Below are 27,705 nucleotides of genomic sequence, written 5' to 3'. Positions count from 1 at the left end.
ACATATGAAGCAAACTAATGAACACTAATCTTGACACAGTTTTACCAAATCGTTTTTAAACCCGAATTTATTGTCTTTAATTTCTTTTAATGCTATTTATCTATCATGATACTAAACACATCCAGAGCCTTAACTCAAAATACACTAAGCTGTAGAACGGCGATAATATCGCATCAATCCCTGAGGAGACGATACTAAAAATACTTATCCTATACTTACTAACACTCGATCATGCTGAATCAAAGAGTCGAAGCCAACTTCGAGAGGGCTCGGCGCGAAAGATGGGAACACCCAGGAAGAGAGCCAAATCCCCTGCTACAACTATATCCAAAGATGGATGAGAGCTTGGTAGGATTTTTGGTCAGATGCCACAAAGGAAACACTGAAGTTGCTCTGTGTCCCAGATGTGGGGCAATCTATGATGAAAGACTCGCACGAACATTCGAACGCATATACTGCCATATGAGTAGGGAAACTCAGGGGTTGCGTCCTAACCTTTATGGTTTCGACATATGGACTCCGACAAAGAGGCCTGATAGTCCACACCCTAGAGCTCGAAGAGTGACTTTCAAAGTCCCTGCGAATGCACCCAGGGATAGGTGGATACAAGCTGATGCAAGAACCAACAAATGGCGAAGCTGGGACCAAGGAGGAAGAACTGCAATGGCATATAGGAAACAATTTCAAAGACCAAATCGAGAGGCGAATCGATTGGAGAATTATAAGGGAAAAAATCCTATGTCTCGATCCCAGTGGAGAAGGCATCAGAGGATAAAAAAGTCTCAGAAGGAATACAGGCCAAGAGAAGTTGGAGAATCTAGTAGCAACCAAGTCTCATACCAGGGGGCAAAGTTAAACAAACCTCCGGTGGAACGCAGGTTGTTCGAAGCTGAGAAACTCTTAGATGAAGAAGAGAAGATGCGTTCAAATTCCTGGAAAGAAGAGGATAGAATGACAAATGATTTTGATTCCGATGGAGTGTCATCCATAAATCTTAATTGTAATGTAGTATCTGTACTCCCTCACGAGTTTAACCAGGAAGTTGAAGTAGAAGACTGCGAAGAGGCTGATATCGAAGAAATGACAAAACACAGACCTGTGTGTTACTATGTGCTGAATAATGGTGCAGTAAAAGAACAGAATGCTTTCTTCGAAAGACCAGATGAGGGTATGCGAAACCATTTGAAGCCACTTTACATCAGGGCGAAGATTGAGAATGTTGGTATTAATAAAGTCTTAGTTGATGGAGGAGCAGCAGTGAATCTAATGCCTCAATATATGCTGAAAAGAATTGGTATGTTCGATACAGATATAAGGCCACATAACATGGTCTTATCTAATTATGAAGGCAAAATAGGACAAACACTGGGAGTTGTTCAAGTCAATTTGACAGTAGGCTCAGTTACGAGGCCAACCATGTTTATGGTTATACCAGCAAAAGCAAACTACAACCTTTTGCTTGGTAGAGAATGGATTCATGGTGTAGCAGCTGTACCCTCAACAATGCATCAGAGGGTGACGATTTGGAGAGAAGATGGTATAGTGGAGAATATCGAAGGTGATCAGAGTTACTACATGGCTGAAGTCAACCAGGTAAATAGAACCAACTTCGATAGGAACCTGGCAAACATAGGTCCTTGTCATGCTGCTGAAGAGATGTATGCTCCAAATAGAAAGGCATTGTACTATTTGACTTTGCATCCAAATGGATTCCAATGGGATAGAGAGATCATGGATGGTCCACCAGATCCAGCACCATAGGAGAATTATCAGACAGTACGGCCAACAGGCTGGGATGATGACGGTAATAATGTCTGAGTCTGTGTTCTTCGAAAAGATTTCGGCCTATGTGGCCGAGAACAAAAGAAAGGCGGCTCTCGAAGCCGAACTATCAAGTACAAAGATAGATACAGTTCCAATCAAGGAAGGAACAACAGAATTGGAGATACGTACGAGTTTCGAATTCCCTGAAGACACGGCTCCAGTTGAAGAGATCATAAGAGAAGAACCAAGTCAGAGGTTAGATGCAATATACGACGAAGAACCTTTGGGATTCGAGAAAGACCCAATGGCGTCGAACATAAAGATGTTGGCCCAAGATCCTCTTGAAGAAGTAAATCTTGGAGACAATGATCAAAAGAGAATAACATACATCAGCGTGAAACTAGAGCCTGAGTTGAAAGCAACGATCATCAAAATGTTGAAAGACAACAGAGATTGTTTTGCTTGGGATTATGATGAGATGCCTGGTCTCGGAAGAGACTTAGTCGAATTGAAATTACCAATAAAGGAAGGGAAGAAGCCAATAAAGCAAACTCCCAGAAGGTTCGCGCCAGAGATTCACTCGAAGATTAAGACAGAAGTCGAAAGACTCTTACGTTGCAAATTTATCCGAACTACAAGGTATGTCGAGTGGATTGCTAATATAGTACCTGTAATTAAAAAGAATGGCTCATTAAGAGTATGCATAGACTTTCGTGACCTTAATGCAGCTACTCCTAAAGATGAGTATCCTATGCCTGTAGCAGAAATGCTAGTAGACTCAGCCGCAGGTTTTGAGTATTTGAGCATGTTAGATGGATATTCAGGATACAATCAAATTTTTATAGCAGAAGATGATGTATCCAAGACAGCATTTCGTTGCCCAGGAGCAATAGGCACTTACGAATGGGTTGTGATGCCTTTTGGTCTGAAAAACGCTGGGGCAACTTATCAAAGAGCAATGAATTCTATATTTCATGACTTTATAGAAACATTCATGCAAGTGTATATAGATGACATCGTGGTAAAATCTACCTCGGGTATGAGTCATCTCGATCATCTAAGCCAATCATTCGAAAGAATGAGGAAATATGGTTTGAAGATGAATCCCCTTAAATGTGCTTTCTTTGTGCAGGCAGGTGATTTCTTGGGTTTCGTAGTCCACAAAAAAGGGATAGAAATCAACCAAAACAAGACAAAAGCCATTATGGAAACCAAGTCTCCATCCACGAAGAAAGAATTGCAGTCTTTATTGGGTAAGATAAATTTCTTGAGAAGATTTATCTCTAACTTAAGTGGACGCACCCAAGCTTTCTCGCCCCTATTACGGCTTAAGCAAGGTAAGTTCGAATGGAGTGCAGAACATCAAGAAGCTTTCGATCAAATAAAGCAATACTTGACGTGTCCACCAATTCTCATTCCCCCGAATGGGAAGAAGCACATGCGCCTGTATATCTCAGCATCAGATAAAACAATAGGCAGCATGTTAGCCCAAGAAGATGAGAACGGCATCGAAAGAGCCATTTATTACTTAAGTAGAGTACTCAATGATGCAGAGACTAGATATACTGATATAGAAAAACTCTGCCTTTGTTTGTATTTCTCTTGTATCAAACTTAAGTATTATATAAAGCCAGTTGACGTCTACGTTTCATCTCATTGTGATGTTATTAAACACATGTTATCTAAGCCAATACTACACAGTCGGATTGGCAAGTGGGCTTTAGCCCTTACTGAATATTCATTAATATTTCAGCCTCTCAAGGCAATGAAAGGTCAAATTGTGTCAGATTTCATTGTTGACCATGCGGTGGTTGAGAATCATCAGCATTATGTGGATTTGAAACCTTGGAAGTTATATTTCGATGGTTCAACACATAGAGAGGGTACTGGTGTTGGAATATTGATAATTTCTCCTGATGGAATTCCAACAAAGCTCAAGTATAAAATTGAAGGTCCATTATGCTCCAATAATGAAGCTGAATATGAAGCATTGATTGCTGGACTTGAGGCTTTGTTAGAATTGGGGGCAACCAGAGTCGAAATTAAAGGAGACTCCGAATTGGTCATCAAGCAATTGACAAAAGAGTACAAGTGTATCAAAGAAAATTTGATCATGTATTTTGTTATTGCAAATAGGCTACTCAAGAAATTTGAATATGTGGAATTAAAACACGTATCAAGAGTGAATAACCAGGAAGCAAACGACTTGGCACAATTAGCCTCAGGATATAAAGTATCAAAAGAAAAGTTGGAAGAATTGATTGAAGTAAGAGGAAGAGCAATGTTTACTAAACTTTCGCCAAGTGATCTGGAGAACTCACGATTGGGTTATGCCAACAAAGAACAATTCGAGGTACTGAATATAGATTCATTAACAGACACAGATTGGAGGAGTCCAATTATTAACTATCTGAAAAATCCTTCGACGGATACAGACAGAAAAATCAAGTATAGAGCCCTGTCATATTATCTGATAGGAAATGAATTGTTCAAGAAAACTCCGGAAGGGGTATTGTTAAAATGCTTGGGAGAAGCAGAAGCATACTTGGCTCTGTCGAACGTACATAGTGGGGCATGTGGTGCACATTAAGCAGGGCACAAAATGAAATGGCTTTTGTTTCGATATGGGATGTATTGGCCTTCGATGTTAAAAGATTGCATAGAATTTGCAAAAGGGTGCCAAGAATGCCAAGAACACGCAGGTATCCAACACGCCCCAGCAAACGAACTAAGTACGATAGTAAAACCATGGCCTTTTAGGGGATGGGCACTAGATTTGATTGGAGAAATTCACCCCAAGTCCTCTAAAGGTCAAAGATACATTTTGGTGGGAATAGACTATTTCACAAAATGGGTCGAAGCAATACCGCTGGCAAATGTGGATCAAGAGGCTGTGATTGAGTTTATCCAAAAACATATTATATATAGGTTTGGAATCCCAGAAAGCATAACAACGGATCAGGGATCAGTCTTTACTGGACGAAAAATGCAAGACTTTGCCAGAGAAATAGGTTTCAAGTTATTTACTTCTACACCTTATTATGCTCAAGCAAATGGCCAGGTTGAAGCAGCAAATAAAGTAATAATTGGCCTTATTAAGAAACATGTAGGAAAGAAACCCAAGAATTGGCATAAGACTTTAGATCAGGCACTTTGGGCTTGTCGAACATCTCCAAAAGAAGCCACAAATACAACTCCTTTTCAGTTAACGTTTGGACATGACGCAGTACTTCCAATTGAGATATGTTTGCAATCAGTAAGAATACAAAGGCAAGCAGACATTCCTCCCAACGTATACTGGGAATTAATGATGAACGAGTTAGTAGATTTGGACGAAGACAGGCTTCGAGCATTGGAAATGATAAAGAGGCAAAAGGAAAGAGTGTCCAGAGCATATAACAAAAAGGTGAAAGGTAAAACTTTTGTTAATAATGATCTAGTTTGGAAAGTTATTCTACCTGTAGATCGAAAGAATCAGGCACTTGGTAAATGGTCCCCACATTGGGAAGGACCCTTTCGAATCTTAAAAGTATTCTCGAACAATGCCTACGAAATTGAAGAGTTGGCAGAAGATCGCAGGATCTTAAGAGTGAATGGGAAATACTTGAAGAGATATAAACCTAGCATGCATGAAGTAAAGATTGCAAAGACGTAGACACTCAAAGTACTACGAAAAGCCAAAATGGTCAGGCATGTGTCAAAATATACTTCACATTGATCAAAATGGCTTTAGAATCAGAAAGAATTATGGAAAGAAAAATCAAAACACCAAAATATTCTTTTCATTGCAAGCATGGAAATGCATTTCATTACAAAAAGATCCAGAAATAGGATCTAAGATTACAAAAAGAGAGGAAGGCATAGACATATAAAAAGATTAAACCTAAACTCGCTAGTTAATTCTGGCGTCTAGACTTTCCAGAGATAGCACAGGAACAGGTTCAACTTCGAACATGTCCCTAGCCCCAGAATCACGCATTCTTCTCACTACGCCTTTCTTGAGAAAAATGTAACTAAGGAGTCTCCCGTATGGAAGACAAGTTACACTTTCTCGACGGTCCACGCCGATAGCAACAGCTTTGACAAGACCTTTGAAGATCATCAAAGGTATGTTAATCTTTCTTCCCCGAATACCACAGAGAATAAACTCCAGATCTTCAACCATGATGTTATTCTCATCAATCACCCGAGGTTGAAAGTTGCCTACGAGCATTTGGTGCCAAATCCTGATGGTTTGTGCGCTGTAGCGATCACTGTCCATGAGTGTTCTCAACATGATATGAGTAGTCATGCTGAGGACATTATCATCAAAAGTTGCTCCGGAGTTATTGCATCTTATGAGATTGGCAATAGTGGTGGGGGTAATGCTAAGGTGAGCATGTCGAACGGATGAATCAATGGTGGCTCTACCTTCAGGGTCCATGCGTAAAGACGCATTCATCCAAAACTCCGCCACCATATTAGGGTAGATGGCACCCTCCAGGACTTCCTCAAAGTAGAAGTTCAGTTCCTGATTAGCAAAGAGGTTTTCAATGTTAATAAAATGACGAACAAGTTCATCCTCATCAAGTCTGAACTCACCCTTGATGAGAGCTTTGAGATCGTTAAAGGAGAGAATTGCAGCCATTTCAGGGAAAAATGGTGTTTGAGAGGAAAGAGTTGTGTTTTCTCTTTTCTGTGTTTTGGTTTGGGGAAGAAATACTTGAATGAAGAAATAAAAGTGATATGGAACCCTTTATATAGAAGGAGAATACTGAAGGTTGGTTTTTTAATGAGTGATTAGACTGCGGTTCGTTTTTCAAAGTGAGAAGTTATGGCCTCCGCCGTTTCCCGCCCTTGGAAGTTGAAAAGTAATCATTAAAACTGATGCACGCACGTCTGAAAACCGACGTTTTGGAGAAAGTGACGTCACTTTTAATAATGATTATGGCTAGAAGAAGTGGAAACGTCAAGTCTAGAGGCAAGAAGCGCTGCGAAGGATGTTCAGGTTCTACATGTTGCATTTAATAAAAGCACTATAGGAAATCTAAAGATATATTTGGCAGAAAATTGAAAGATTTGTTAAAATTAATGCAAGCAAATATTATAGATAGAAATGGGAGTCAGGCGTACAAATATTATATGTCTCGATTACAAAATAAAAATCCAACAAATGAAACAAGATTGAAGACATCTAGCTAAAGTCCTCAGGGAGATCCCTTTTGATCTTCAGATATTGAGTTTCCCATGAGGACATTCGAAGTTCAATTAGTGCCCTTTGTTTCTTCAACTTTTCGATCTCTGGCACTAACTTCTGTGCAGTCTCGAAATGTTTGATTCCTGACTGCACCACTTCGAGCAAATCTTGTTGGTTAGATTCTTGGAGGGCTGCTTGGCTACTTTCAGCTTCCTTTATCTTGCCCTCGAGCATTTTTATTTCTTGTTTCCAGGAGCTGATTTTCTTCTCATATTCATCAATGGCTTTCTGATTCGCCGAATGTTTAAGCTTGAGGGCTTCACCTTGTTTTGTGGCTTCCACAGCAGAATTCCATGACGAGTCATGAGAGGCCACTATCTCAGATAATGCTTTCTCGACGTTTTGCTTTCGAAGAATGTCAGCTTGGAGTTGTTCAAGGAGAGAGCCTAGCAGAACAATCATCTCTGAGACTTCTGGGGAAACTTGAAGCAAATCTACTTTCTTTAAAAGTTGATTTAAGTTGTAGCTTTTAACAGGGTCCCGGTTGAGAACATCTACAAGATTGACCCCAAAGAATCTCTCTTTTATCTGTCGAAGAAGATTAGGAGTATCTTCCTTGTCACTGGAATCTGCAGTTACAGCTGGAGAGACATCAGGCTCCGAAAGTGAAGAAGTATTCACATTCATGATAGCCCTTAGGAACCCAAGAGGATCAGTTTGTTTAAGTTGTTCAAGCTCCGAAGGAGTAGGCTTCGTAGGAGCAGGCGTCGAAGTTGTCTCAGGAATAGTTTTTACATCGGGAGTCGAAGTTCCTTGAGAAATTGGTTTTTCTGGTTGAGAAATCTCCTCCATGGCATCTTTCTCCGATGCAGAATCTTCGTTGCCATGTGATTGCTGGTTCACATTGTCGCTGCCGGAGAATGGATGATCCTCTTCCAAATCTTTGCCTTGATGAGTAGGTGGGGATTCGTCAGTAGATTGGCTTTCTTCGATTGGCTCATTAGGCAATATAGTGGCAATTGGCCTAACGTCTTCGAAGACTGGTGAGAGAACATGGGTTCTAGCTTGAGAAGTATCTGTTTCGAACGAAGCCAAGTTAATCGTGAGGTTAAGCCTTCGAAAGTTTTAATTGACGAAAGTTGAAATTTAACAATTACCATAAAGTTTATCAACATCAATGGTGAGGCCAGGGTCTTTGAAACCAGAAGTAGCAGTGCCAGCATCATCCTGCAATAACAAGGTAAAATGCCAGTGCAATTAGTTAGTTAAAATTACAAGATAATATGTAAGACAAACGCAAGATACCTTGGGTGGATTATTGTCTGGGCTTGAGTTATGACTTTCCAAAACAAGAGCATTGCTAGCAGTCTTCAAAGGAGATTCTTCAGAAGACGCCTTATTGCCAGGAGAAGCAGCTTTTGAAGGACTTGCCTTTTTCCCTTTTCTTGAAGGGGTAACAGCTTTGTGTTTCTTTTTCTGTCCTTGTCTAGTTTGAGGAGGAGATTTGTCTTCACCATCTGAGGCATTGGTCGAAGAAGCTTTACGCTTCGAACCCGTTGGGGGTTTCGAGCTCTGGCAAGTGAAAGATGAGAAAGATGAGTACCAATCACAGAATTGTACAAGATTTAGAGTATGAGATAAGTATTTACCGTGGGCTTCTTATCCGTGACGATCGAATCACTTTCGTTTGGTTTGTCGCTTTTAGATGTCTCAGACTCTTTTGGGGCAGAAGCTTCTTTAATCTTCCTCCTTCGTGCAACAGCTGTAGTTGAGACTGAAATCAGTATATCAGTAAAAGAAAAGAAAAGTCAGTCGAAAAAGATTGCCTTAATCCAAACCTTCAGGTATTGGAGTCAGGACACGAACGCGTTTAAGATCTATATGAAGATGTCCTTTGAAAGTATCCAAGGTATGCTTAGTCGGAACCACTCGTTCAGCGCGTTTTTTGGCACTCTCTTGAAGAATTTTGAGAGCATTCCCACACACGAACCAGTCTGGGAAAGGAGGACTTAGAGCCACACCAAAATCAGCACTTGGTAGTGGAGGGAATTTTGGAGGATGAAGTTTGAAAGCCACTTCATAACGTAGTTCTGGTCGAACATACGAGGGCAATTTCAATTTATTTAGTTTGGTGGAAAACTTTTCGCGCAAAGTGACTGCAGCCTCACGAACGGTCCGACTAAGATCATCAGGCCTATAGATAGTTTCAAAGAATTTTTGAAAAGCTTGGATTTCTTTAATATGAGTTGAAGTACCTTTTTTGAAGTTCTCCTGCACATCAGTGAAAGCTGCGGTTAGTTCTTGAGCAAGGCTATCAGCATCAAAAATTTGAGAGCTATAATACTCTGTCCACCATTGATGGAAATCTGGTGTAGAGTAAAAAGAAGGTTCGAAAGGAATAGGAGAAAGGTTGGCGACGCCAGTATATTTGTTGATTTTTCGTTCACATTCTTCTTCAGTCAAATACAAAGTGTGGAAACACATATGGTTCCTTTTCTCATATAAGCACTTGGGTGTTATTTGAGTTAGCCCAAACTGCCTCGAGACCAAATTTGGTTGATAGCACATGAGGGTACATTGACCTTTTGATGGTCGAAGACGTTGGGAAAGCAACCTTGGAGTCAGGAAGGCTTCCCAAATTTCCATGGATTCAGTTTGCTGATCTTGAGATGTTGGTGGAAATTTTCGAGTAAACCATTCAGGACCTATTATTCTGTGTACAAATGGGGCCATGGAAGGATCGAACTGATCACGCCGAGCAAACATCATTGAATACGCCAAGAAATGTTCATGAAGCTTTCCCATTTCCTCTTTTGGAGTTAGGTAAGCTAACCTGGTCCCTTCTATAGTTCGATTTTTGATTGTGCTATCTTCCTCATTGACATCTCCTCGAAAGGGAAGATAAGTTTCGAATGTGGCATTGAGCCACAGTTGCAATAACCAAAAAGGACCAGCATAAAGTAAGCTGCCAGATTTGAAATTCTTGGTAAGATTCGCAGCTTCACTAAGGTTTTCGTAAAGAGACCCTAGAAGTAGTTGGCTGAGGTTGAGTTTTCTACCAGCATGCAACTGATTAGCCATGCAAAGGTACCTCTTTGCAACCTGGATAGATCTTGAGCAGAAGGCGCACCGTGAGAGCCATAATGCTAGAAAAGCAATATGCTCTTCGTCAGATATTGTCGCCTCGGTGGTAATATGGTGTTTCTGGATGAATGCCGTGTAAGTAACTTGCGAATCGTTGAAACCTATAGTGTCATTATCCATGTCATTGGGATCAAAGGTTTCGCCAGTTGGTCGAAGTCCCGTAATAGCAGCCACATCAAAAAGCGTGGGGGTAACCATTCCACAGGGAAGATGGAAGGTATTGTGAGAAGCATCCCAGAAATGAACCGCTGCTACTAACATGGGTTGGTTGTATTCTAAACCTGTTTTTGACAGTTGGATCAAATCGTATATCCCTAACGATTTCCAAAAGGACCCTTTTTGTTTCTCTACCTTTTCTAGCCAAGCATAATACAAGTCAGGATCTTTGGCTAAAGGGATTGACCTAAAAACTTTTACAGAATTGGTCATATAGTTTAACCTAATTTTGGTTAAAGCTAAAGGGGTTGCAGTTGAAGTTTCCTCAACATTAGCAGATTTGCCTAAAGGAGAACGACCGTCTTCATCTATCTTAACTTTGCTAACTAATGGTCTAGTCTTGTAATAAGCAGGGAAGAATTTATTCACAGATTGGATACTTTCACTCGGTAACGGACCCATAAAGGCAAGAGTTTTTCCAGAGAGTTCAAAGGGAATGATTACCTGGGAAGCGTAAATAGCGCGTATTTCTTCAGTGTTAGGGTTTGGAACGAACTCTCGTTCCCCAGAACGTGTTGTTGATTGGAGCTTCACAGCGGGTTGAAGAACATTTGAAGATGAAGCCATGGAAGAGTTTTTGCTAAAGAGAGCAAGATTTTAGAAAGAGTGAAGGTATTCTTAGTTTCTCGGTGTAGAAGATGAATGGAAGGCGGTATAAAGGCACAAGGTCAAATATTTAAAGGTTTAACGGAAACCCTTTTAAATCTTTTGGGTAAAACCCGAGAGACACATGGTGGTTGGTGATTTAATCCAACGGCGGTTGAATAAGTTAGCCTTCCTCCTAGTATATAGGAATAATGATCAGTAAGTAAGGTTAAAACGTGGGAATGTAAGTCATGAGAAGACATCTTTGAAAATGACAAGACGTTTCGGAAAGTGTTATCAGTGATTATGACGTTAGTCAGCAGTCTTGGAACTTTCAAGGATCATAAAAACGAAATCTTATAATGACAAGAAACGCCTATTTCTGTTGATTCTCGAAACAGGCATTTATTGGGGGCAATTTGTTAGCTGAAGATTTCGTTTTATATTGTTTGTCCTTCGAAGGAGTTGAGAATCGAAGGAAAGATGGTTACTGATGGCCATCCCTTAAAAAGTGAAAGAATGGCTACTGATGGTCATGCCTCGAAGATACAGACTTCTAAGTTCGTTGAAGATAGTGAACACTGAAAGACTAATGAAAGCATATGTCTTCGGGACTTAGACAAAATTTATAAAGTATATATTTAAGTGTTACTACTTAGCGTGTTTTCATAGTGTTTTTACACTGCCACGCGTCGAAGACGGACTCAGGCGGGAAGATTTGAAATTCGAAGACAGTATCGTAACTGTCCAAATACAGATGGCTTCGCTGGAAGTTCTGATGAGAAACGTGGCAGCAGATTAGTGTAGGACCGTTAAGGTCGAAACTAGTATAAATAGGAGTCTTAATGTTAGGATTCCGTGTGTTCATTTTGTACAAATCACTCACATATTTACTCAAGTATCAAGTGTTACGAGAAAGAGTTCGCTGAGAAAATGTACGTATGACACCACCATTTTAATACATGTGTATTGTATTTCATTTTCGAATACATTTCTGAGTTACTGCATTCCATTTATTTCTTGTCATTTACATTTTTGTATCTTTATTTTACTTTCGAATTTACTTTCATGATCATTTACTTTTAAAGTCTTTTACGTTTCTGCAGTTTAAGATTCTTTATGTCTTAACAATCTTTAAGTTTCATATGTTATGTTATTTATTTTTCTTGTTGAAGTTATAATTACATATAACGAAGCAATTACCAAGATTCTTGAATCGAACAATACTCATCGAAGAGGACAAATTACGAATATGATTCAAATGAACATTGATAACAATCTTCTTGACTATGTGTCCTAGGATCAATCTAGTCGATCCTGCAAGTAACCAAATCATATTTATTATAGTTTGGAAGACTAGCGGTTGTTTACCGGAAATCACCGTAAACAGCGGCATACAGGCGGCAGAGGAGGGCCCAGGGTGAGAGGGTTAGGCATACCCAGTAGTGGTCGGGTTTATTTTTTTTTGTTTTCGGATTGTATCTTTCGTACACTATTATTATTTGGATTTGGATCGGATCGGTTTGTATATATCACTTTTCTTATCATATTAGTATATTAGTATTTTCTGTTTATATATCGATTATTTTATTTGCCGTCTATCTTTAATTCCAAAAACATAAAAAAAAAAAAAATAGTTTCTGCATAATTCGGAAGTGCTTTTCCGAAACCCCCCAAAATTTGAAAAAAGGTGTTTTCGGAAGTTCATCTCCGAAAACACCCCCCATTTGGTGTTTTCGGAGATGAACTTCCGAAGTCTGAGCAAATTTTTTATAAAAAAAATACTTCGGAAGTTCATTTCAAAAGCAGGGGTAAACTGGATTTTTCGCTGAGGGTGACCCCATAGGGAGGTGGGTAAAGAAAAAACCTATAAAAAAACATATGTTATAACATGGTGTAACTATCAGCTACCGACCATGACTTATAGTTATCCAATTTACAATTTAAAGTACTAATATTTTGTATAATTAAAAACAAATTTGATCTAAGCAATAGTGTCCCTAAATATAAATATCTACTATATATCCTTTTATTAAAATTTATAATATAATTTATTAGTTTATTTTATATATTGATGTATATAAAATATTAATTGAATAAGTCTATTATTAATCTTTATTTTTTAAATATTTTTAAAAACTTAGTAACATTAATTAATTAAATGTTTATTTGTAAAAAAGACAGTAAATGTTTAACATTTTAGAAAAATCATTTAAATTTAAAATGAAATTTTATCTAATAAATACTTTTATTTAGAGAGGCCAAGAAGATAATGCATAACCTTTTCATTAAAAGTTACTTTATTCCACAATTTGAGTGTATGTCCTTCAATACTAGGGTTAGGATGACACATTTGCAACAAATATCCAAGGTACTACCGTCATTTAGGCCAATAAGATTTAGAAACATGCATATTGGTAGTCAATATAAAAAAAAGTTGACTGATGGGTAGTTGTCTGTTAAAAATCGACAAAAATGATGCTCTCAAGCTTAAATTATAAAATTCCATACAAATTTTTCAAATAATAAAAAATATTATATTAATAAATTTATAAAAAAATAATTTTACATAATTATCTTTATATTTAATAATATAATAAAAAGCAAAAAGTTTAATTTTATATAAATAATTCTATCAAATAGTTTAATAATAAACATTTTTTATAAAAAAATAATTGTTTTTTAAGATAAAGAAGTAAAATATTATAAATTAATTTTATAACTGATATTTCTACCTAACTGTGAAATAACTATATGAACTAACTGAACTCTCTTAAATGACACATATTTTTTTATAAATTAAGTAATCATGAGAAATAGCGGTGGCAAACGGGCATGCTCCTTCTGTTTAGGCCCGTCTGTAAAAGCCTGCGAAAAAACGGAACGGAGCGAGGTGGATATATTTGAGAGTGTGGGTCTAAAATCTTGTTTCATCCTGCAAAAAAATAAGGGCGGGGCGGGGCGGGGAAAGTCCGCTGGCGTTGAACCTTTTAAGCTTAAAAATAATAAAATTGTACCAAAAAATTTATGCTTGCAAAAGCCCGCAAAAAATGGAGCAGGGCGGAGCAGACACATTAAAGAGAACGGGCCTAAAATCTTACCCTATCCCACGAAAAAGTGCGGATAAAACAGACTTTTCCCACGGGTCGAACCCGATTTACCGCCCCTAATGAAAGAGAGATATCTCAAAATATCTAGTTATAAGTTTTATTTTGTCAGTTAGTTGTTTAAATAATTACATATACTAATAAATAACATGTCCATAAAATTTTAGTACCGAACAAAAAAGTTCACTAGTTTTTTTAGTATATATAAGTGCAAGGTATGACAACATTTAAGCTCATCTTCCTAGAAGCTACTCGTTCGTTCCTCAAAACTCACGAACTCATTTTTTGTAGTTGTTGTTTTCCTTTTCTTGAAACTTTCCTAGTATTTTCCAAACCATTATCATTCAATTAAACACTAGACTAATATATAAAAATGGATACCAAGGTTATTTCTTCTGGAATCCGCCATTCAAAATTACCCGAAAGTTACATCCGACCCGAATCCGACAGACCTTGTTTCTCCGAAGTCTCCGAGTTCCAGAATGTTCCTATCATCGATTTGGGTTCTCAGAATAGAACTCAGATTGTTCAGCAAATCGGTGAAGCATGTAGCTCCTATGGCTTTTTCCAGGTGCAGACCCTCATATTTCCACCTTTATTTTTATATAGAAAATATCCTTATCATTATAATGTGAATGCTTAGTCATTAAGTTGAATTTTATTGTTTAAGGCGACTAATTATATTGTTAATTAATTGAACAGGTGATTAACCACGGGGTGGGTCTAGAAGCATTGAAAAGAACGACAGAAGTGGCATATGAATTTTTCAACCTGCCAGTTGAGGAGAAAATGAAATTGTACTCTGATGATCCTTCAAAGACAATGAGATTATCTACTAGTTTTAATGTGACGAAAGAGGAAGTGCATAATTGGAGGGATTATCTTAGACTTCATTGCTATCCTTTGGATGATTATGTGCCTGAATGGCCTTCTAATCCTGTTTCATTCAAGTAAGTCCTCTCTTACCCATTTATCTATCTTTATACACGTGTCACTGACTAGCTCTTGTATTTGTGATATCTAGCTCTTTTGTTTGTGATTGTGATATGTTTTCTATATTAAATGATGGTCTATTAATTTCATCATCCTCATGTTTATACTATAAATAATCTATTTGATACTCTCTCATAATAAGTGTCTTATTTGTATCTTTTCTATGCCTCAAAATAAATGTTTTTTTATAATACCAATACAACATTTATTATTTTTTTCACTATTATACCTCTATATATTAACTTTCACGTTTTTCAACCACTCCACTATCTATAATAAATAAGGGTACTTTAGTAAATGATATTAATTTTATCATTAAAATCAACACATTTAATCATTTTTTTAAGAACCGCGCAAAGCTACGGTGGAGTAATAATTGATATATAAGGTTATATAGATCAGATATAGTCCCTCAAGTGTCTTGTTTGAACTTATCGCGGTTCTTAAGAAAATCATTAGATGTGTTGGTTTTAATGATAAAATTAGTGTCATTTACTAAAATACCTTTATTTATTATAGGTAGTGAAGTAGTTGAAAAGCGTAAAATTAAAAAATAGGGGTATATTAATGGAGTTGTATTGATATTCTAAAAAGACATTTATTTTGAGAGATAAAATAAAAAGTACAAATCAAACACTTATTATGAGACGAATGGAGTATTAATTATTCAAATTAATTTATAATATGTGACGGAGAGAATAAATTCATAAATTTTAATTTTGAAATTGATGTCATTATTAAAATTCTAATACTATCATATTTGTGTGTGAGAATCTATAATAATAATTATTATTATTATCATCATCAATGTCAATTAAATTTATCTATTTTAAAAGAGAAGGAATAGTATATTGTTTTAAGAGATCTAGCATTAGTTTAGACCATAAAATAAAAGAATGGGCATGACATCACTATATATTTCCGTGTTGACGTAAGCACTATTGTAGTACTATTAATTAATGTCCTCAGAAGGCTGGTCCAGGAATCTGTCTGTTAGTAGTACCTTTTACTATGTTTTAAAAATTTTCAAACGTGTATTACACTTTATTATGCTGAATCACTAAAAATATAATAAGGAAAGCTTTTTTTGTCGACAGAAATAATATTCTTGAAAGAATCTAAAAAAATACTACTTTATAAGAGAAAAGAAATGAAAAGGTGTAATGAATTTTGTATGATTCAAAATGAAAGTAGTTTGTATGATTCAAAATGAAAGAAAGTTTAGTCCATTAAAATAATATAATGAAATTTATATAGATTAAAAGTCTGTTTTCGAGTTAGTACTAATTTTTAAAGAGTTTTGTAAGTAAAAGTTTTGGAGGATTACATCAATATTTTAATGCATAACATTTTAAAAAAAAATTAAAGCAAAAAAAAAATTAAAAAATCATTTCATAATTAACTTATGATTAATTTGTAACTAATGTTAACTTAACTAGTACTAAATTAATTTCTATGGCAATGGCAGGGAAACAGTGGCAAATTACTGTAAAGAAGTTAGAGAATTGGGGTTTAGAATAGAAGAATACATCTCAGAGAGTTTGGGCCTAGAAAAAGATTACTTAAGGAATGTTCTAGGGGAACAAGGACAGCACATGGCAGTGAATTACTATCCACCATGCCCACAACCAGAACTCACCTATGGATTGCCAGGGCACACAGACCCAAATGCTCTCACAATTCTACTTCAAGACCTTAATGTTGCTGGCCTTCAGGTTCTTAAAGACGGCAAATGGCTGGCCGTTAATCCTCACCCTGATGCCTTTGTTATTAACATAGGTGATCAGCTTCAGGTATCTATCTATCATGCCAGCACAAAATATTTCCTCTATATGTTTATGTAGTTCTATAAAGCTCAGACAATGGAAACACGACACTGGCATAGAGTTTTAACGTTTTTATGCTATACTTGGGTTATTGCAGGCTTTAAGTAATGGACTTTATAAGAGTGTTTGGCACAGGGCTATTGTGAATGCTGAAAAGCCAAGGCTTTCTGTGGCTTCATTTCTCTGCCCAAGTAACGAGGCATTAATATGTCCTGCAAAGCCACTAACAGAAAATGGATTTGGAGCCATATACAGAGGATTTACATATCCAGAATACTATAGCAAATTCTGGAGTAGGAACTTGGATCAAGAACATTGTTTGGAACTTTTTAAGAACAAGTAACATTAAATATGTAACTGGCACAAAACAATGGGAATAAATATGAGGGAGATATTAATTTATCCAATCCTTATTATGAAGTCGCGTAGATTTTATTTAATTGTCAATGCATTTGCTTTTTGCAAATTAAGTAAATTGTATTTTGTTGCATTACTTTATGTAAGCCTCTAGTCAAATTCACAAGAATTGATTAGCTGCGAGACTCATTTGTTTGTATTTTTGTTCCATGCATACGAATTCACTTATTTCCTCAGAAGAAATCTTCTTCTAGTTGTAGTTTTTTGGCAGGAAACTAGAAAAGGTACCGGGGTGGTCTTAAGTTACAATTTATATATGCTAGTAACAAAATGCAAAGAGTTCCATAACATGAGCTAGTTCATAGTTAGTTGTATAACTAACTTTGTAGGTTATTGGTTAAGTATGTTTTATAACCAACAAGAAAACTATGCATGTATGTTGTAACCTCTTTAATAAGCAATTTATCAATGTTGCAACATTATCACCATCTTCCATCATTCCATAACCAAGTTCATCTTATAGTGTGTGTTCATTTTGATTACTTGTGAAGCAAGCAAGTCATTGATGCACTATGACATTGAGAGTCGGGTTCCAATTCTGGGAAACAAGAGAGACATGTGAAGGGATAAACCATTGGAAAGCACATAATGAAGTGTGTGGTTTTCAATGTTCTTGCTTCATAGTCATGAATAAAAATAGTGATTTTTCATTATTTTAAGGGCACCAATTTTTTTTTCACCCCTATATATATTAAAAGAGAATATATTTATTACAAAAATACTTGTTAAAAATATTCTTTTAAAAAAATACTGGTTAACAAAATTATAGGGGCACTCCTTAATAAAAGAATGTAATTTCTCATAAATAAAATATGGAGTAGAATAAAATCAATTAACATATTCATAATTTTAGCAACTAAAGAGTTTAATTGCGACACTAAAATTAAAACAATGATATAGAAAATATTTTAAATTATTGATCCCAAAATTAAGAGTGGAGCACTATTTCAACTAGTTGAACAAGATAACGATTCCTAAAATAAGAGTGAAGTCAAATCTTTAACAACTCATGAAATTGGAAACTTTGAATTTTTAGTAGCTATGATTATTTGGTTTGAATTGTTAACTGTTGTTAATGAAATTAGCAAAAGCTTGCAAAAAAAAAAGACATGTGTATTGATGTGGCTATAGAACTAGTAAAAGGTTTGATCAAGTATTTGAAAAAAATATAGAGAATCTGGATTTGTAGATGCTAAGGCTAGTGGTGAAAAGATTGAGAATGAAATAGAGATTGAATGTGTGTTTATTCAAAAACGTCAAATTAGTAGAAAACAACACTATGATGAAAATCCATCTCAACCCACACAACTGAATCTTGAGTCTACTGAAGAGTCTTTTCGAAATCATTATTTCTTATATACTGTAGATCAAACAATTGGCTCACTTGATAGAAGATTTGAGCAGTATAAAACATATGAAAATATTTTTAAATTCTTGTTTAGTATTGAAAGGCTTAGATCATTATTTGAAAGAAACTTGAAAGCATGTTGAAAACATCTTGAAACTTGTTTAAAACATGACGATTCTCTTGATCTTGATGGTGAAGTGTTGTTTGAAGAATTGAAAGTTATTAGAGAAATTTTAACAGTTGAATCAAAATCAAGCTATATGATATTGAGTTCTTTAAAGACTTTTAATTGTTTTCCTAATGCACACATAGATTATAAAGTAATATTGTCTATTTCTATCAGTGTTGCATCTGCTGAAAGAAGTTTTTCTAAATTAAAATTCTTAAAATCTTATTTGAGGTCTACTATGTCATAAGATAGATTAAATAGACTTGCGTTGATTTCAACTAAAAATAATTTTTTGAAGAACTTTGATTATGAACAAATTATTAACGATTTTGCAACAAAAAAATGCTAAGAGGATGATATTTAAATAATTTTAGAGGTTTGGTCAATTTTTTTATAGGAAAAAAAAACGGGATAAGAAGAAGAAGAAGAATAAGTCTCTTTATAGTGGTTTCTGTTTTGATTAGTATAAATATTGATTCAAGATCTATATTTTTATTCTTTTTGCACAATGTCAAATGAAAATCTGTTTTTATCCAATCATTTCTTTTATCCTTATGTATTTAGTATTAAAAAATTATAGGGGCACCACTATTTTGATTCGCCCAAGGCACCCAAATTCAAAGGACCGGCCCTGTACGTTTCATAGTCATAATATCAAGTTTGTCTTGCTTTATATTATATGCACAACCACCGCAAAAGATCCAAAACATTAAAATTAGACTAGTCTAACTGTTTACAACTCCAAACCTCTAGATATCTTGAAGTCTACTTTACTACTTATGTGGATAGACATATATTCAGTGGCGGAGTCAGAAATTTTAGGGAGTCCGGGCAAAAATTTTATACCTTATTTTTATTAATTTTATATTCTGTTTCTACTAATTTTACCCTTAATTTTGTTTAAAAATTACCTTGTTTTTTTTACTAATTTTGCCTTTAATTTTGTCTAAAAATTATTAATTTTGTTCCTGGTGTTGTCTAAAAATTGATTATTAAGTGAAAAATATATAAAGAAAGGAAGGGTTGAGCGCCCGGGCTTGCTGAGCTGTAGCTTCGCCCCTGCATATATTAACTAAATATTATTATGAATAAGCAATAACTTCATCCCCATAAAATTTTTGGTAACTCATCTCTCAATATCATGCATCTTATCTGCTCCAAAATGGTCATGTTCATGCGTTCAGGTGGGCCACTTCGTTTTAGTATGCTAGCAAGGCTCTATGTCTCTTTATACCTTGTTTCTTTCAAAAATTCATTTAACTACTCTTAAACAAACTATATGCCATTGTCCATTCTTTAAACTTTAAGCTTAGTTCACATATGATTTCCTATAAGAGTGTTTATTTGTTCAAAGATTTCATTTTTATTTTTTAAATGTGAACTCGTACTCTTCTATATAAATCATCAATCAATCATCAATCATCAATCATAGAGACAAAATGAAAACCATCTATATGAGCTACTAATATTACTGGACTCCGAAGATTCTAATAAACTTACTCAAACATTATCCTAAAAAATATGCATACAACTCCCAAACTTCACTCTATGTTGTTCCCCTATTATGCCATTATCACAAAAATCCTAATTTTTTTTTAATCTCTCACTACCAAGCAAGCTTTGAATAGCTAGATTAAACAAACTTATTTCACTTATATGTCCTAATATTAAATTTTATAGTTTTGTTTTATAATCTAAGTCTTGGCCATCCAATGATGCATTACCAATATAGTGGAACCATCCAAAACATAAAATTCACATGGTTTATACCGAGTCCAAATCATCTCCATTTTCATAGAAAATTGAGATCAACATTTCTTTGTTTAATTGAATGACACGTGGCATAAAATGATATTAATGGTTAAGATTATTGTTACTATTTTATGTTTGATAAATAAAATGTAATATCAATATTAGAGGGAAGAAAGCATTTTCCTGAAACAGTTTTGGAGCGAAAAAATTGGAGAACACCAAACCCATAACAATGGCATCTTCTTCAAATATATTAATCAAAATCACACTAACCAGAAACTACATCACAGCATAATTTTCATAATCATCTGTCATTCTTGTTTACAATTTCATTCACTTCTTAATAGTAACATTTATCTCACTTCTGTGCTATATCGCCGTTACGGTCTCGTGTGGTTGTGTAGGCATTCTGTGATTTTGGTGCAAATGGAGAAAGCTTCTTGCAATCCGCCTCCTTCTCAGTTCACAAGTAAGAACATTAAGGATTTTTATTAGAACTCAAGATAAGTGAAAAATCATTCTATAATTTTTTTTTCAAAAATGTTCCTCTGTTAATTAATATACAAAAGTATATTTGAATTTATATATTTAACACATGGAATCTATTTTTTTCATCAGAAGCCCCAAATACAATTTCAACTCTTGAAGGTGTGGTTCAATGGGTCAACAATATCCACGAAAGTATTTTGCCAAATAGTGAAGATAATTTAATTAATCATGCACCACATTTGGAAATGGAGTTTGAATCAGAGGCAGCTGCCTATGAATATTATAATGAGTATAGTAGGAGAATTGGATTTGGTATTCGTCGAGAATATGGTAATAAAAGCATAATAGATGGAATTCTGACTTCAAGAAGATTCTCATGCTTTAAAGAGGGAAAATGGGGCATCGACAAACGAGACCACATGACAAAACTGTCTAGAGCAGAAACAAGAACCAGGTGTAAAGCACGAATGGTTATTTCACTTGATAGAAAAGTTGGAAAATACAAGGTTGTTGACTTTGTATTTGAACATAATCACCCTCTTCAACCACCGGGGTATGTTCATATGATTCGCTCTCATCGGCGCATATCTGAGGTACAAGCGTCACAAATTGTGTTTGCTGATGCATCAGGACTAAAACCAAAAGATTTTCATGAGTATGTGTCAAAGCAAGTTGGAGGAATAGACATTGTTGGTTGGTTATACAAGACAAGACCATCAAAATTACCTTCGAACTAAAAGGAATCATTCATTAAGATATGGTGAAGTGGGAGCATTGTTGATGTATTTCAAAGGACAAAGTGAAAATCCTTCATTCTTTTATGAATTTCAAATGGATGTTGAAGAGCAAATAACAAATATATTTTGGGCTGATGCACAGATGATAAATGATTATGGATATTTTGGCGATGTCATCACTTTTGATACAACTTACAAGACAAACAAGGATTATCGACCATTGGGAGTATTTGTTGGATTGAATAATTTTAGACAAACAGTTGTTTTTGGGGCAACATTGCTCTATGATGAAACAATTCCTTCTTTTCAATGGTTATTTGAAACTTTTCTCAAAGCTATGAGTGGAAAAATGCCTAAAACTATTTTAACAGATCAAAATGCAGCAATGGCTAAGGCTATTTCTCTAGTTATGCCTCAAACATTTCATGGATTATGCACTTGGCATATAAGAGTGTCATACCCCAATTTTTGACCCATACATTTTGTCCCATTAGATCATTTGCATATCATTCATCCAGTCATTCACTAAGGCATGATTTCAAATGAACGACATTTGTGCAATTTAGGGTTTCACGCTGGTTTTGAAACTTTCTCACCAAATAAGACAAATTCATCTGGTTCTTCTCTTGAGCAATGGTCCACGTGAATTAGGGTTTTGAGTTATGGTTATTATAGATTTCTTCCTCATCAAGCTACAAGCTGTTCTTTTTCTTCTCAGCATTAGGGTGCAAGATTTTTGAATTAGAGTGTTTAGGGTTACACCAAGACAACTGAAGATCATTGAATCGAGGTTTTCATCTTGTGATGATACCTGTCAGTAGGTTGAAATTTGTTTTGAAATTTCATAGAATCAAAGTCGTTTCTTCATCATTAAGCACCTAAAGTCAGAAGATTAAGATTCATTGATTATTAATTGCACAAGAAAAGATGTGGTTACGATTCTTTTGACAAGGTTTTGTTGCCTATTCAACTTGTTTGTTTGCAAATTGAATTGGATTTGAATCTAAGATTTAAAGGATGTGATTCAAGTTTAAATGGGAAGTTTCATTTACATGAATTTCTTGGAAGACAAGTTATTGGAGTTCATGGTTGTCGTCGAGATTTCTAATTCCAATTAAAAAAAAATGGCAAGAGTTCAACTTTATTCATCATTCTAATGTTCTTTTCAAGATCAAATTCATGTGAATTAACTCGAAGCCGAATCAAGAAATGCAAAGCGAGGTTTGAAATTCTCAAGACTTAAAGTTGAAGAAAGCATTTGTATGAATTATTTTGAGTCGAAAAGGTGTTCATGTATTCAAGGGTATTCAAAATATACATCAAGATGCAAGTTCTAAGTTTCAAATTTGAGTTCATCATTTCAAAATTCAAAAGTCAAATTCCATACAAAATTACATCCATTCACAATTTAATTACATCCATTTCAAATATCCCTAATCTATCCACAACTTGATTCAAAAAATAATCCAAATGCTTGTTACAAAGAATTGCCCAAAAGCGTGTCTTGTTGCCTAGTTAATGCCTTGTCTTCATCCAAACTTGTTGCTGTCCCGAGTACAAAAAAAGCAGTCCAAAATGCTGCTGCCCAGCCTACAAAACAGTCCAAAAATGCTGTTGCCTAACCTGCAGCAATGGTCCAAAACCTGCACATAGGATTCCAAAGCATTGCACCATAATAGCTATGCAAGCCCTGCATCCAAAAAGCAACAAACAAATTACCAAAATTGTTCAAAATTCACCAATTCTTTCCCTCCCAAATTCTGATATCAAACTCTCTATATAGGGAGGCTGCATACACAACAGAAAGGGGGGAGAAAACAAAAAAGAGAGGGTCACGAAAAAAATCAGTAGTGAAACTCGGTCAAAATTGAAACCAACTCAAACTTCCTCCAAACTTTGTTCTAAAACTTCACCTTAAAAACCTGCAAAAGCCATGAACCATATGGGATCATAACCGAACTCGACCTCCAATTCCTTCATCAAACATCTATAACAACCTATTCATCCATGCCATCCTCACACATCTGCGAAACTATCAACAACAACAACAACATTGACGCAACTTTCACAAAACATCATCAAACTCAAATCAACAAACCTGCGAGACTGATGTGAAACATAATCGACATCAGATACTCAAGTTTGCAAAATCACCAAACAACATTCAACACAACAACGTTCAAACGTCTCCATGCATATTCACTTTCAACAAAATGAGAGAAGGAATAGAAGAGGAGAAGTAAGGTGAAGCGAATAGAGCAGACGAAATAGATAAAACTTTGGGTGGAACTCTTCCCTCGGTAACTTCCGAGCGGTATTCCCATCTCTTCTCCCTTATAGACTCATTTATTGTTAACGATTTTTGTTCGTGTTGGTGTGATTCATTATTTCTGCGTTGTTATGTGCTTGAATTCGACTCTATTGCTTTTCTATATTGTACAGTTTCTGCTATATCCGTTTTGTTTGATTATGGTGAGAAGAGAACCGTGATTTGCGATAGAGAGAGTTGAGTTGAGTGAATACAGAGAGATCGAAACAGAGAGAACCAAGAGCGAGAGAGATTTGTAGGAGAATTTTGAGTTTTGTTTTTTTTGGGAAGCAGAAGCATGTTCAGATTGAGATGGAACGAGTAAGAGAGAGGGGAAGAGGCGTTGCCTCTCTTCTCTTGATTTAGGTTTTTTTCTTTCTAACCATGTTGTTAGTAAAAGGCGGATCCGGGTTTGACCCGACCCGGTCCACCACAAAGGTTTTTATTTATTTATTTATAATTTATTTGGGCCTTACACCCTTAGTCTAGGTTTCACACCCCCATTTATTCCTTTAAAGAATCCAATTTTGTTTTTATTTTCATTTGATTGGTCTCCATTGCAATTTTTATTTTAATATTTGTTTTAGTTTCTAATATAACAAAAATAAAAAAATATGTTTAGATTTAAATGTTATTCAAAAAATACAAAAAAATATGTTTATATATTTAGATTCTATTTTATTATAAAAAATACTAAAAATGTTAGATTAATCTTTAAATTTAAAATCAATAAACCTTGGTCCAACGCCAAGTCGTCATAAATTTCTCGATCCAACATCGAGTTTCTTCTTTACAAAAATTCTTTAAACTATACCCAAAGATCGAGTGACAAGAAGTGCACACCTCTTGAATACCTCGATTCTTTTGAATCAAAACACATTAACAAAACTTTTTCTAAAAACCTTTCATAATCAAATCAAAGTGATCAAGTAACAAGAAGTGCACACCTCTTGAATACCTTTGATCCTTTGAATCAAACTTTGAAAATTCTTTCTTAATTAAATCGAAGTGATCGAGTGACAAGAAGTGTACACCTCTTGAATACCTCGATTCTTTTGAATCAAAACACATTAACAAAACTTTTTCTAAAAAACCTTTCATAATTAAATCGAAGTGATCAAGTGACAAGAAGTGCACACCTCTTGAATACCTTTGATCCTTTGAATCAAACCTAAAAAATATCTTTCTTAATTAAATCGAAGTGATCGAGTGACAAGAAGTGCACACCTCTTGAATACCTTTAATCCTTTGAATCAAATATTAAAAATCTTTCTTAATTAAATCAAAGTGATCGAGTGACAAGGGGTGCACACCTCTTGAATACCTTTGGTCCTTTGAATCGAACATTAAAATCTTTCCTTAATCAAATCAAAGTGATTGAGTGACAAGGGGTGCACACCTCTTGAAAACCTTTGATCCTTTGAATCAAACCATTAAAATCTTTCTTAATTAAATCAAAGTGATCGAGTGACAAGGGGTGCACACCTCTTGAATACCTTTGATCCTTCGAACCAAACACTAAACATCCTTCATAAAATTAACCAACAAACTCGTAGTTTTTTATCCGAACTACGATTGCTCTGACTTTCCCATTGCACGAGGGAATACGTAGGCACAAGATACAAACGTCTTGGCGAGCACAATAATGAAAAATAAAAACCCCTTTTCTTTTATTGATTAATAAATTAAAGAACGCAAACATCACGCAAACATTCATTCATAAAACTAATTAAATGGGTCCCATCGAGTACGATGGAGGTGAGGGGTGCTAATACCTTCCCCTTGCTTAACCGACTCCCGAACCCTAATTTGGTTGCGATGACCGTCTTATTCATTTGTTTTTATTCATGGGTTTTATTCGACATTTTCCCTTTCCTATTGGATTAAATAAAGATCGGTGGCGACTCTGTTCTTTTTTGAGTGTGTAGACACCTCGAGTATTTTTTAGCGCTACAAAGAGAAAATGCCCTAAGGCATGTAAACCATCTATACCAAAAAAGTTCACATTTTTCCTTAGATTTTGAAGCATGCATTGATCTACATGAAGAAGAAGAAGAAGAATTTCTGAATGCGTGGAATGCTTTACTTCTTGAGCATAATGTTTCTGATGACTCTTGGCTACATTCAATTTTTCGAGTGAAGGAAAAATGGGCATGGGCGTATGTCCGAAAAACTTACACCGCAGGTATGAGATATACTCAATTAAGTGAGAGCTTTAATGCTGATTTGAAAAATCATTTGAAGTCAGATTTAAATTTGGTTCAATTTTTCACACATTTTGAAAGAGTTGTAAACGGAAAACGAAACAATGAGTCAGAAGCCGATTATGAGTCAAGACATAAATTGCCTAGGTTGAAATTGAAGAAGGCTCAAATGCTTGTTTAAGCGGGAACCATTTACACTCCAAAAATATTTGAGGAATTTCAAGAAGAATATGAAGATTATCTAGACACTTGTATAAAGAATTTGGAAGATGGGTTGTATATTGTTATAAATTATGATAACAACAAGGAGAGGAAAGTAATAGGGAGTTTAAAGGATCAAAAGGTTTCTTGTGATTGTCGTAAGTTTGAGACACATGGTATTTTATGTAGTCATGCGTTGAAGGTTTTGGATGCGATGAATATTAAGCTTATTCCTTCGCACTATATACTCAAGAGATGGACAAGAGAAGCAAGGTCGGGAAGTAATCAAGATTGGAAAGGACGTCATATTGATTTGGACATAAAAGCTCACTTCATGAAGCGATACAATGAGCTATGTCCTCGAATGGTTAAACTAACAAACAGAGCATCTGAGTCTCATGAAACTTACATTTTTTTATCCAAAGTTTATGAAGAGTCCAATAGGATAATTAATGATATGTTGGCTAAAAAGCCTATGGAAGGAGAATCAATTGGAATGTATCACATAAACATATCAATTGCAAATGGTGAATCTGACAACAATGTGAACCCTGTTGGTTTTGTGGAAGCAAAAGGAATAAAAAAGAAAGAATGTCCGTATAATAGTAAAAAACGGCTCAAATCTTGGAATGAAAAATTGGCTAAAAAGAGAAAGGCAAATGTATCAAGGAAAAAGAAAAAACTTCAAGAAAATTTGGTAATTATGCATAAGTTTATTCTTATATCTTAACTATAATACTTGTTACTTATACTTGATATTTTTAATACAAGTTACTTCAATTATGCAGGAAAAATCAGCAGCAGCTAATGATAGTGAGTATGCCCTTCATTCAAATCAAACTTTTACTCAATTGTTGACGGTAATCAAGTATTTCATTCGTGTGTACAATATAACTTTTAACTATCTTTTATACAAGAATACTAAACCTTCCTAATTATTGGCAGCAACCACAAGACTACAATTCAATTTCTCTATCTTCAGATCATGTGATTTTAGATAAAAGCCAAAGTGGAAGTGGAAGTCAATTTGCCATGTTAGAGATGCACAACTTCTTTTAAATATTTATATATAATTATGAAAAGGAATATATTTTTTTGAGGATGGATTTTGTTGAAGAAGAAGACTCATGAAAAGGAAGACATAGGGTGAAAGTCTCTCTTTTTGCAGAAAAAATGGATCTGCATTTTGTGTAGATTTTGTGTAAAGGAAGACTCATGTATATGCTTTATAGCAGGGTTACATTTTGTGTTTAGTAGGATTAGTTGGAA

At 35.3% G+C, this 27,705-nt stretch overlaps 2 protein-coding genes and 1 pseudogene across 2 annotated transcripts in view; all 3 read left to right on the top strand.

Moving 5' to 3' along the window:
• LOC131657973 (C2 and GRAM domain-containing protein At1g03370-like) overlaps positions 1-28 on the top strand; it is a 2,790-nt gene extending 2,762 nt beyond the window's left edge. The window contains exon 5 of the mRNA XM_058927313.1: positions 11-28. Coding sequence (XP_058783296.1) covers positions 11-28 — 18 coding nt within the window. The remainder of the gene's footprint in view (positions 1-10) is intronic.
• Positions 29-14,222: 14,194 nt separating this feature from the next.
• On the top strand, positions 14,223-17,337 carry LOC131655588 (protein DOWNY MILDEW RESISTANCE 6). Its single transcript, XM_058925429.1, has 4 exons — positions 14,223-14,563; positions 14,695-14,942; positions 16,454-16,778; positions 16,909-17,337. The coding sequence occupies exons 1-4, from the start codon at positions 14,366-14,368 to the stop codon at positions 17,152-17,154; spliced, it is 1,017 nt and encodes a 338-aa protein (XP_058781412.1). The 5' UTR covers positions 14,223-14,365; the 3' UTR covers positions 17,155-17,337.
• Positions 17,338-20,923: 3,586 nt separating this feature from the next.
• LOC131657972 (protein FAR1-RELATED SEQUENCE 5-like) lies at positions 20,924-27,495 on the top strand (annotated as a pseudogene).
• Positions 27,496-27,705: the final 210 nt, after the last annotated feature.

This window comes from Vicia villosa, linkage group LG3, assembly GCF_029867415.1.
Source record: "Vicia villosa cultivar HV-30 ecotype Madison, WI linkage group LG3, Vvil1.0, whole genome shotgun sequence".
In the NCBI taxonomy this organism is placed as follows: Eukaryota; Viridiplantae; Streptophyta; class Magnoliopsida; order Fabales; family Fabaceae; genus Vicia; species Vicia villosa.
The sequence above is the reverse complement of the archived record's forward strand: the minus strand, read 5'-3'. Positions and strand labels throughout refer to the sequence as shown.